Here is a 12,933-nt window from a genome sequence, read left to right as displayed (position 1 = left end):
CTTCCATTTCTAGTGCAGTTTCCACTAAAACACCTACTCCTATTAAGACTTCTAATTTTGTTCCTCGTGATTCACGTGGTTATTTTAGAAGAATAGGAAATACCAGTACTAGGAGACCCTTTATGCCCAATAGACAATTCAGCCAAAGCACTTTTTGTTTTAGATGTGGTTCTTCTTACCATGTTTCCAACTTCAAAAATTGTCCTGCCGCCAACCAACAATGCAGTCAATGTGGCAAAAATGGTCATTTCTCAAAGGTCTGTATGAGAGGTAGAAGAGGTAGTGTGCGTTGTGTCATGAATGAAAATGATTCCTCCCCTGATTTAAATTCCCTTGAGCATTCAACTGAATATTCGGAATGTGATGTAACTAATCAGGAGTATGTAGTTGTTGTGAAAGACAATGACATTGTTAGTCGTACCTTTCTTGTTCCTGATCCTGAAGTTGATGCTATCATTGAAAAACATCATGTCCAACTACTTGTAGACACCGGTGCTCGCATCACTATTGTTTCCCACGAAAAATATTCTCATTTCTGGCAAGATAAGTATTTACTTCCCCCTGATGTTCTTTCTGTAGCCTTTGAAGGAAGCAGAATTAACCTTTTAGGTTATTTCTGGGCTGAAATTTCCATCTTTGGCAAATTTATTAAAGGGAAGGTTTATGTTGCCAAGCGAGGCATCAATGTTCTAGGTCTCATTCATCAGGCAGAATTTGGTGTTACCATTAAACCTGGTTTACCCAACCCTGTATTTATTGAAGAGTGCAATCTTCCCTGTTCTATGTCTTCATCTTCTGCCCCTGTATGCAACATTTTGAATGACAAATTGTGGGAGCACAAATATAAAAAAGTCTTTGAAGATCGCCTTGGTAAGATCACTAATTTCCAACATTTTATCAAAGTCAAAGATTGCATTACCCCAGTCAAACACAAACTCAGAAATGTCCCACTCAGTATCAGAGAGGATTTGTCTAAACATCTAAAATCATTATGCGAACAAGAAATTATTGAAAAAGTAGAATCAACATTATGGCTTTCTCCGATTGTACTTGCTAGGTCCGGTGACCTTAGGATGTGTGTGGATTTACGCAGTCTCAATCAGGCTATCTGGGTTGATGGCTTTCCCCTTCCTCGCATTGAGGATTTAATAGTAAAGGTAGGATCATCTACTTGGTTTTCCAAACTTGATTTAAAGGCGGCTTCCCACCAGATTGAATTGCATCCTCTCTCACGACATCTCACCGCCTTTGTAACACCAGATGGTGTTTTCCAATTTCGTCGCCTTCCCTTCGGGTTGGCCTCTGCCGCCGCTGTTTTCCAGCGTATCATGTCCGAAATGTTTGAGGAACTCTCAAATGTAGTCGTCTTCCAAGATGATATTCTTATTTTTACTCAAACTGAGAGCGAACATGACAAAGTCATTGACCAAGTCTTTAACATTCTGGAACTAAGAGGTGTAACTCTACAGAAGAGTAAGTGTGTTTTCAAAACCAGAGAAGTAGAATACCTTGGTCATACTATTTCTGTAAGTGGCATCAAGCCCAGATCAGGTCTAGTGAAAAGCATCATCGAAGCTCCCGCTCCTTCCAACAATGAACAACTTTTGTCCTTTCTTGGTGTTTGTGAGTTTTATTCAAAATTCATGAGAGACTATGCCAAGACCACTGAATGCTTTAGACTTTTACTAAAAAAGGGTGCCACCTTCAGCTGGTCTGATGAGTGCGAAAAGGGCTTTCAGCTCATTAAAGAGCACATTACTAACGCTCCTGCTCTTCAGCCTTTTAATGGTAATAGAGAAACTGTTGTCACTGTCGATGCTTGTGAATATGGCTTAGGAGCTGTTCTTTCACAATTGGCCTATGGTAAAGAATTTACCGTCGGATTTGCCTCCAGGACTCTCCGTCCTGTCGAAAGGAAATATTCAGTCATAGAGAAGGAACTGCTTGCTTGTGCTTGGAGTGTTGAGAAATTCAAGTCTTACTTATGGGGTAGACCGTTCATTCTTCAAACCGACCATCGTCCTCTTGTTGATATTCTGTCAGGCAGAAACATCAATCGCACAACTGCACAATTGGCTAGACTTTCCACTAAATTATTGGAATTCAACTTCAAAGCTATCTATATCCCTGGTGGTAAAAACAAACGGGCAGACTGTTTGTCCAGGTTATCCTTACAAGAACCTGATGAAAATGATTGGGAAACTGAGATTGAGGAATGTTTTGTGGCCAACATTTCTCAAACTTCTATTTCTTTCGCTGAATGTGATTGGATCAAGGCAGTTGAAAATGATGCCATTCTTAAAGATGTGATCTCTTTCATACAAAAAGGTTGGCCCAAAGAAAAATCCCTCTCTCCTGAACTTCAAATTTATTGGAAAATTAACTCAGAACTTTCTTTGGAAAATGGCAAAATTGTTAGGGGTGATAAATTCATTCCCCCTTCTGTTTACAGAGAGAAAATTATTGCTGATGCCCATTCTGGACATCTAGGAGCCACCATTACTAAGAGAAACGTCAGATCGAATTTTTGGTGGCCAAAAATGGACAATCAAATTGTGGAAGCCATCAAACTTTGTTCACGTTGCAACACCAGTGACAAAGTTCTTATTTTAGAAGGTGTTTGTGATTCTGTTGTTCCCCCTCCTGCTAGAGCTTGGCAAAAAATTGGTCTGGACTTTTTAGGTCCGTTCCATGTCCTTCCCAACACCTCCAAATACTTCCTGGTCCTTGTTGATCATCTTTCCAGGTGGGTCGAAGTTGAACCCATCAATGTTCCCAACTCTAAGAGTGTCATTGATTGTTTAAGCAGAATCTTTCTGAGGGAGGGTTGTCCGGAAGAAATTCTCACTGACAACGGGGTACAATTCATTTCTAAGGAAATGGGTGTTTTCTTGAATAATTGTTGTATTAAACATACCAGAACTCCGTTGTACCATCCCCAGAGCAATGGCAAAACCGAGAGATTTAATAGAGTTATTGTTGAATGTGTGCAAGCTGCTTTCAGATCGAACAACTGTATCTTTCAAGCTGTAAAAGATCTTATATGGTCTTATCGGATTTCTCCCCATGTTGCCACGGGCTTTTCTCCTTTCGAACTGATGAGAGGAAGAAAAGCTTGCTCCCAAGCTTTCCCCTTTTGGATGGTCAAAAGTCTCCACCGGGGCTGTGATTTAGAAGAAGTGTGGGAATGTGCTAATAAAAAATCTTCCAGTTCACTGCCTTGCTATGTGGAGTCAGGAAAAAAGTCTTCCCACAGCATTCATGCTGGCGATTGGGTCAGAATTAAGAATCCTGTCATGGTTAAGAAAGGTTTTTCGAAATTTCTTGATTCTCAACAGGTTGTTGAAGTTCGCAAGAATGCTATCAAACTGTCAAATGGCAATTGGTGGAGCACTTCTCGGGTTGCTAAAGATCCTTCCCGTGCAACTGCTCCCTCATCGAATGTCAATATTGGTAATGGCTTAAAGAAAAATTCGAATGTAAATATTGGTAATGGTTTAAGGAAAAGCTCGAGAGCAACTGTTAGGCCTAACAAATATCGTGATTATATCTGATTTGCTTTTCCTTGTTGTTTTACTGTGTTTTCAGGACTGTTTTTTTTTCTTTTAAAAAAGGGGGGAGGTGTGTGGTGATCTGTATTGCTATCATTTCATCACCTTGTGATGTCACCCATTGGATTCTCATGTACTGAAGATTCCTCCCCAGTGTTCCCTGTTTTGGCAGTTGCAGCTGCTGTGTCCTTTCCTCAAGCTGGACGGCTCTTTTCTCCTGAATAAATCCCTATCTACAATTTGCTGCCTCCGCCTCATCTTTACACAAGCCTTCTTGTTTCCTCCAGTAAGTCCAAGACAGAGGGATTGCTGAGAGGTTATCAGAAGCCCACACCCTCTTTCTCCACCACACTGCAAACATGCCTCCTGGTCAGCAACGGCCGGTATGGGAGTACCTGCCGGGCGGTGACGTGGGGAGTGGTAGGGGCATGGTGGGGGGTAGTAATGTATGGATTACGGACCTTAACAGGTAATTAAACATATAAATAAATAAAACGAACTTCGTTGCGTGCACTGCATCCCTGAATGCGATGCAGTGCACGCAACAAAATTAATTTTATTTATTTATATGTTTACTTACCTGTTAAGGTCCGTAATCCATACATTACTACCCCCCACCCTGCCCCTCCCCCTCCCCATGTCACCGCCCGGCAGGTACTCCCATACCGGCCGCGGCTGCCCCTGGTGTGCTTCTGGTTGGGGAATGAATACCACTTTACTCCTGAGGGCCTCAAAAGTAAAACGGACAACTTCCCCCTACTAGTAGTGCACCAGAAGGCACATTCACAGAGTGGTGGAGAAAGGGGGTGAGTCTTTGGACAACCTCTCAGCAGTCCAGCTGTGTGGGTCTTACTGGAGGTGACAAGAGAGGTTGCTGGCCCTCATCCCCCAACTAGTAGTGCGCTGGGTTGGCCTACAGAGCTCTGGGCACTGAATGAGGGTTTCTACAATCAAGGGAGTGGGCAGAATGGTGAATCTGGGGATAGCCCTATGTCACACCTTCCAGGAAGTTGTCCTCAGGAGGGAGTGAACCCAGTAGCCCATTGGCCACTGACCACTTCTACCTTCTACCCGAAGGGCACATTCTGAGCATAAATAGGGCATCTCTGACACCCAGAACTCAGTACTTAACTGCACTGGAAGTACTAAAGAAGGACTGCCTGGCTGCACAGTGAAGCCGGCAATGAGAGGCTGGACCAATGTGAACTGCTTCTGCTAAACCTTGTACGTTGCAAAGAACAGGAAATGTGACTGCTGTGTCTGCTCAAGGAGAAGTCGTCTCCAGAGCCCAGCCAAAGCAAAGAGACTCCAAAGGTCAGTTGGCTGACCACCTGTTCACAGTACAGGGCCACATCAGCTGAAAAGCCTGCTGGCGCAAGTTGGTAGCCCAGACTCTCCATACCTCTGCCAACCGCTGCTGTACAAGGCCAGGGACCAGTACCCAGCACACAAATGTGCACCCAAGTTTGTTGAGCCCGGAAGAGTTGTCATAGAAGGCTTGTTCACCCAGAAGACGGGTTATTGCCCAGGTTAGGAATTGGCTGTTACCGTGATACCAGGCAACTGGTAGCCCAGTGGCGACTGGATTTCTGCCAGCACCGAGAGTACTTTAAGGGCCGTCGACCCTGTGACCAGCACTGCCTCACCCCCTCCATGAATGGAAGAGTAGCCATAGGAAGACCCCATTGACCACATTGCTTCCACAGCGTCCTTGAGCATCTTCAGCATCCTTCATCCCTTGCACCAGGACCACTGCCATAGGAAACCACTGCAATGGATAGGAAGTGTCCTGAACTGACTGAACATTTGCTGAGGTCAGTGTATCACATGGCACGGTTGTACAACAACACCGTATAATAAATTTCCTCACAGGTGTATACCTAAATAGTCGTCCGATGGATTCAAATCGTATTGGATTCATTTTTACACCCCAAATTGAGTGTATTGAGTGTGTTTACATATATAAAATCCCCAGATAGATCCTTGAAGTATGTGCACATGGAGACAATTAGCATGAGTGAGCTGAAAACTATATAATTCATTTATTCCAAGGTTTGAGTCCAAGTGGATAACTGAATTTCTATATACAACAGTTTCTGCTTATTTTGCAAGGTATTTCCACTTTATACTCATTATTAAAAATCTATTTTAAAAGAGGTCCATATTCTGATCATTCATAATACATTATGTAAACCCTAGTGGGTGTACTATTCAACACATAAATACACCTAGGCACTTATCAGAATACACATTTTTCATTTCACATTTATCTTCAATCGTATTTTCAAACTTCAATATGTATCCAGTACTTGTAAGACCGAAACAAAAGTGACAATTGCAAAATGTAAATAAATCACGAAATTAGTTAATTATACTCTATACAAATTATCAGATTATATGTGAACATGCAGTTCCTCATCAATATTTAAGACATTTGGCTCTTTTGTGTCTAACTCTAAGATATACCGAATCACGAGTCTCCATAGTGCTTTTTCCCGATCGCCTCCCCTCTTACTGTTGGGGTTATCATCAATGATGTTGTATTCTCGCAATACCCACTTACGTATATGTAGCTGACAGAAATTTCGAGCTTACTGAGTTTTTGTTATTCTGTTATCAAAGCTCTAAGATGGTGTAGTATCCTTTTGTGTTCGGGTAATTTGGTGCTTTCAATGCACTTTTGTTTGGCAAGGCCAAGTTAGCGTATATTCCACAAAATCATTTTTACACCCAGAATGTTTTTAATAGGTTTAACAGTATTTGTTGTGGGGATCTCTAGTTCTTTGATGTTCCTGCCATGTTTACAAACCTTACACTTGGAGCATTTGTACAACTTGCACTCCTTCCTAAGCCAGTAGCTACTTTCCTCTGTTCTAAGATCGCTCTGTACCAACCTAGCTTTCATAGATGGAGGCTGTCTAAAGTTCATTAGAGATTTATTATTTAGTTGGTTACCTAACTCTGTTTCAGATTTTAATATTAGCCAATGTTTTTGCAATATGTGCCTTATTGACTTGTGTTCTGAGCTATAAGTGGTATTGAATCTCAGGGTGCCTCCACAAGCAGTTGTTTCTTTTTTCCTTTGGGTCCTAGAAGTTCCAAACAATGAATCTCCTTTTTCTTATTTTTAACTCTCTCAACAGCTTCACATAATGTGTCCGCCCTCTATTCAAGATCTCCAAATCTCCCTTCTAGTGTGCCCGACCTGGATGCCATGTAGATGGCCTCCATGCTACTATTTTGTTTAGTTCTATAAGCTCTCCATATGTTATACTCTCTTTCACAGGATTTGTGTGGGAATGCCTAGCGTTGTGCAAAACATTCTAGCTGTTGTAAACAAACACAATTGATTGTATTTGGGGCATATACATTTTGTATTTAGGGCATACAAATGAATTCTGTATCAATTTCTCGATGTAATGACTATTTCAGTGTACACTAGATGATCACAATTCTGAGACTTTCCCAATGTGAACTTTTTTTCTGTTGTTTTGGGTAACTAGTGTTGTAATATAAAAAGTGCTCTAAATATGGAACTCTTTATCATGACCAAGGCTATTGGTTTACCCCAAATCAGTTGAACTTTCTGACAGAGAAAACAATAAAGCACTTAGCACTTTCGTAGAGTGTGCTGTCACCTTTCTTTAATTGAGTGGAGAGGAATGAGCAGTTATATATATATATATATATATATATATATATATATATATATATATATATATTCAACACAAATTGCACCTAAGCATTCAGGAAGCACACAACATCGCTCCGCCATCCGGCTATGCGCTGCAGCCTGCCGTCATGTTCCACCTCATTAATTAATTGCCGACGCGTTTCGAGGTGTTGCCACCCCCTCTTCATGGGCTGCATGAGTAAAGACTCGAGGCTCGCATCATTGTTTCAGTTGGCTCTTTTATTTGTTACAGGCCCCCCAGTGGGCGTATGTTGCAAGGTTTGTTCACCGATGATTGCTGGGGCCTGTAGTCCTTGATGCCGAGAGACATAGGCTTTCAGTAAGTTCGAGTCTTTTAATCACTGTATTGCCTTTCATTAAATACCTTAAGTAGGCAGTGTCCCAATTTGGCAGGTTCGTTGAGCAGTGAGCGGTGTGCCGGTTTCCATCCCAAAAAGTTCGTGATTACCGGCTCTAAACCTGCAGGAGAGGTCTGTTCTTCCCCTGCTGGCGATGGTGCTTTCCTCACGGCCGGGCCGCCGTGCGTAATATTCAACACAAATTGCACCTAAGCATTCAGGAAGCACACAACATCGCTCCGCCATCCGGCTATGCGCTGCAGCCTGCCGTCATGTTCCACCTCATTAATTAATTGCCGACGCGTTTCGAGGTGTTGCCACCCCCTCTTCATGGGCTGCATGAGTAAAGACTCGAGGCTCGCATCATTGTTTCAGTTGGCTCTTTTATTTGTTACAGGCCCCCCAGTGGGCGTATGTTGCAAGGTTTGTTCACCGATGATTGCTAGGGCCTGTAGTCCTTGATGCCGAGAGACATAGGCTTTCAGTAAGTTCGAGTCTTTTAATCACTGTATTGCCTTTCATTAAATACCTTAAGTAGGCAGTGTCCCAATTTGGCAGGTTCGTTGAGCAGTGAGCGGTGTGCCGGTTTCCATCCCAAAAAGTTCGTGATTACCGGCTCTAAACCTGCAGGAGAGGTCTGTTCTTCCCCTGCTGGCGATGGTGCTTTCCTCACGGCCGGGCCGCCGTGCGTAATATTCAACACAAATTGCACCTAAGCATTCAGGAAGCACACAACATCGCTCCGCCATCCGGCTATGCGCTGCAGCCTGCCGTCATGTTCCACCTCATTAATTAATTGCCGACGCGTTTCGAGGTGTTGCCACCCCCTCTTCATGGGCTGCATGAGTAAAGACTCGAGGCTCGCATCATTGTTTCAGTTGGCTCTTTTATTTGTTACAGGCCCCCCAGTGGGCGTATGTTGCAAGGTTTGTTCACCGATGATTGCTGGGGCCTGTAGTCCTTGATGCCGAGAGACATAGGCTTTCAGTAAGTTCGAGTCTTTTAATCACTGTATTGCCTTTCATTAAATACCTTAAGTAGGCAGTGTCCCAATTTGGCAGGTTCGTTGAGCAGTGAGCGGTGTGCCGGTTTCCATCCCAAAAAGTTCGTGATTACCGGCTCTAAACCTGCAGGAGAGGTCTGTTCTTCCCCTGCTGGCGATGGTGCTTTCCTCACGGCCGGGCCGCCGTGCGTAATATTCAACACAAATTGCACCTAAGCATTCAGGAAGCACACAACATCGCTCCGCCATCCGGCTATGCGCTGCAGCCTGCCGTCATGTTCCACCTCATTAATTAATTGCCGACGCGTTTCGAGGTGTTGCCACCCCCTCTTCATGGGCTGCATGAGTAAAGACTCGAGGCTCGCATCATTGTTTCAGTTGGCTCTTTTATTTGTTACAGGCCCCCCAGTGGGCGTATGTTGCAAGGTTTGTTCACCGATGATTGCTGGGGCCTGTAGTCCTTGATGCCGAGAGACATAGGCTTTCAGTAAGTTCGAGTCTTTTAATCACTGTATTGCCTTTCATTAAATACCTTAAGTAGGCAGTGTCCCAATTTGGCAGGTTCGTTGAGCAGTGAGCGGTGTGCCGGTTTCCATCCCAAAAAGTTCGTGATTACCGGCTCTAAACCTGCAGGAGAGGTCTGTTCTTCCCCTGCTGGCGATGGTGCTTTCCTCACGGCCGGGCCGCCGTGCGTAATATTCAACACAAATTGCACCTAAGCATTCAGGAAGCACACAACATCGCTCCGCCATCCGGCTATGCGCTGCAGCCTGCCGTCATGTTCCACCTCATTAATTAATTGCCGACGCGTTTCGAGGTGTTGCCACCCCCTCTTCATGGGCTGCATGAGTAAAGACTCGAGGCTCGCATCATTGTTTCAGTTGGCTCTTTTATTTGTTACAGGCCCCCCAGTGGGCGTATGTTGCAAGGTTTGTTCACCGATGATTGCTGGGGCCTGTAGTCCTTGATGCCGAGAGACATAGGCTTTCAGTAAGTTCGAGTCTTTTAATCACTGTATTGCCTTTCATTAAGGTATTTAATGAAAGGCAATACAGTGATTAAAAGACTCGAACTTACTGAAAGCCTATGTCTCTCGGCATCAAGGACTACAGGCCCCAGCAATCATCGGTGAACAAACCTTGCAACATACGCCCACTGGGGGGCCTGTAACAAATAAAAGAGCCAACTGAAACAATGATGCGAGCCTCGAGTCTTTACTCATGCAGCCCATGAAGAGGGGGTGGCAACACCTCGAAACGCGTCGGCAATTAATTAATGAGGTGGAACATGACGGCAGGCTGCAGCGCATAGCCGGATGGCGGAGCGATGTTGTGTGCTTCCTGAATGCTTAGGTGCAATTTGTGTTGAATATATATATATATATATATATATATATATATATGTGTGTGTGTATATTTATTTATTTATACACAGAAAAAAGCAAAGGTTAAAATAACATTACAGTTGGGTGAAAATTTCAGTGACAGTGTAACGTTTGAAACTTATAAAACCTCTGAAATTCACAAGTTATAGTGTACTAAAGCAACTGTAACTTGTGCCCAAATGTAACTATAGCTCAAGCCCCCACCATGCACAGTTTTCTAATCAATAATGTTATCGCAAATGCTGCAGTGATGTTATCAATGATGTCATAGATCATGTCATGAGATATGTGGGGTAATTAGCAGTGCATGACAATGGCTTGATTTATAGTTACCTTATGGCACGAGTTAAAGCTACTTGAGATAACTGTAACTGGTGAATTTCAGTGGTTGTATACATTTAAAACATTACATTGTCACAGATGTTTTCACCTAACTATAATGTTACTTTAACCTTTAGTTTTTTCCAGTGAATGAATAAGGTTTTTTATTTACATAAAGTAATATTACCATATGTAAAGCGAACCCACACACAGCGAAGGGCTTTGGCCGTGCGTGGCAGGGATTGAGCACAGGGCCTGCATCCAAATCGCAGCGTGAGTTTGGCCATAGGGCCTTCAATCAACCCATTGCCCCCCCCCCCCCAAGGGCCCTGACTCAACCCAGGAGTTTTTTTCATGAACAGTGCAAACTTACGGTAATGTAAAAAAACTAAAACATTTGTAGCATTTTTTTATGTGTTCTCACTGTGTTTAGATTACAGGGGAGAATGTTACCTGGCAGACTTTGACAAGAGCCTGCGATTTGAAGACTGCTCCGAAAATGTTAAGCGAGAGCTGGTCAAAGGTGACATGAAGGTAGACCTTAAGGCTTTTGGTCTTCTTGGTTTCTCCACAAAATGGTATATGTTAATTAAGCAGTCCCTGGTTTCTTGGTAAATAGTGACATCCACGCTTCTTCTGTCCTGGATCTCCCTGTCCTTCCATCTTGCAAAATTGTGTTTCTAATGCCAGATAGCAAAGCAGATGATAGTGTCTTTTCAACTCTTGCAATGTGTTTTTCTCTAATGGTAATAGTGTTTACCCTGTGCTCCCAAGGGTAGGACAGATAACTCAGAGATGCAATAATCAAAGGAAGCATAGCCCAGAGGTGAAATCACAACAGTAGCACACGCTTTTGAAGGATACTTATTAAGGTTTTATAAAGCTTGTTCAGCTTAGCAGTTTGTGCACTGGAGTAAAGCATCAACTTAGAATTGTGTGGAAAATGTAATTGTTTCACAGCCTTGTTCTCTTTTCAGCATTTACGCAATATCCATTAATAAAATACTAGATGTCTCATCATGCATAGGAGAATCTGTGTGTGGGCCCCAACAACCTCTTTCCTGTGTTTCAGTTTTACTTTTGAGAAATGAAGAAATGCAGTTGTAGGTTTGTTTTATTTTTCCTATAAAATTCACTGCTAGGTTAACCGGTCCTATGTGTGCTGGGATCTGGAAGTTAACACCGGCTGATGGTGAAGCACCTGCTGTGAGATCTGAAGTAGAGACCTTTACAGTCTGAGGGGGAAGTATCAGAGAAGAGCCATGGACCTGAAAATTGCATTGCATGTGGTAAAGTTTCTGGAACAGAAACGTAAACACCTCTCTCCTGGTGATCCAGCGGAAGGCCAGGGAAATAAATTTCACAGTCAACAATAATTTTACACTGGGCCCATAAGCATATTCATGTTTTCCTGGCTATTCCGCTGGGGGTCAAGTTTTATTTCTTTGATTCTGATTAGTCAATACCTAACTAATCTTCACAGATCAACACTCTTCCTTTGGTCAATGGACCATTAATTGAGTAGTTGATGGTGATATTAACAATTATAACTAGTTTAACTTATAGCCTTTCATAAAATAATCACAGACTCCAGGTAAGATTCAATGGATTTTTTATCTAATCACTCATTCAAAAATGAACGCTCATTTATACAGATTCACAGTGCAAGCTACATCAACTTTCAAGGGAGAGAAAACCTCATTTATCAAATACATTCAATTCATAGATCTATTCAACAATTCATTGCATTAGGAGTGGATAGTTGGAGAGACAAAAGACATAATATATCATATTTTTGCTAAATGTTATGCAAATTTAAGACAGAAATATAATTACCGCGTGATGAAATGAGAAACCCAACCCCTGGCCAAAAGGACTGGTGGAGGTCACCTGATAAAGAGTCTGGTGACAAAGACTATAGAGTAATGGCAGGATAGGATTATACTTACTACACGTCTCTAGAAACTGACGCACCGGAGCACATCCCTCTCTCACACTCTCGCCCTCCTTGATATTCTTCCGCAATTCTTCAATCTATTTCGGCTGTTTTTCAATATTGAATCTTCCCAGTCTGTTCTTCTCCAGCAGCAGTTTTCGCCCCTCCTCATTCATCATCGACATCTGCATCAATCTCAAAACCTGCAAAAAATCTCTCTCTACTCCTTTCTTAAGTTACTCTAGTTATACCCTTTGCTTCTGCATATCCCACCGTCAAAGTTGCAAGTATTCAGGAATCCTGGACTGCGATTGGGCAAGGGCAGGGGAGTTGTCATCACCTCATGCCGCCATTCTTTATTTCTTAACTAATCTTTTGTTTAGTAAACCCTTCCCATTTAATTTATTCATATTTCAGGAAAACTTTCTTTCTCACGTGTTCATGAACAGATTAGACACAAATGTATATAATTCTTCAGTTTAGAAACGTTCTCACGCGTCTCGTCCTTGGTTCTTGTCAGCCGGTCAATGATCCGGTCACCAGGTCACTCCAAATTTTCAGTGCGCAGAATCGACGTGTATTACGTCTCAACCGCCATCTTTTCTTTTGGCTTAGCACATCAGGCCCAAATGCACACTATTCATAAAAGAATCATAAACAGATGTTATTTTCTCAAAATTTTTATTATCACTGTTCACCTCCCGCT

At 42.7% G+C, this 12,933-nt stretch overlaps 1 protein-coding gene across 1 annotated transcript in view; it reads left to right on the top strand.

Annotated features, from left to right (window-relative positions):
- Nucleotides 1-12,933, top strand: part of LOC147747756 (2-5A-dependent ribonuclease-like) — a 404,162-nt gene that overhangs the window by 214,448 nt on the left and 176,781 nt on the right. Inside the window, exon 4 of the mRNA XM_086926092.1 lies at nucleotides 10,725-10,869. Within this exon, the coding sequence (XP_086782218.1) occupies nucleotides 10,725-10,869 (145 nt within the window). The remainder of the gene's footprint in view (nucleotides 1-10,724; nucleotides 10,870-12,933) is intronic.

This window comes from Lissotriton vulgaris, chromosome 1_1 (assembly GCF_964263255.1).
Source record: "Lissotriton vulgaris chromosome 1_1, aLisVul1.2, whole genome shotgun sequence".
NCBI classification, from domain to species: domain Eukaryota; kingdom Metazoa; phylum Chordata; class Amphibia; order Caudata; family Salamandridae; genus Lissotriton; species Lissotriton vulgaris.
This window is presented reverse-complemented; position numbering and strand designations above follow the sequence as displayed.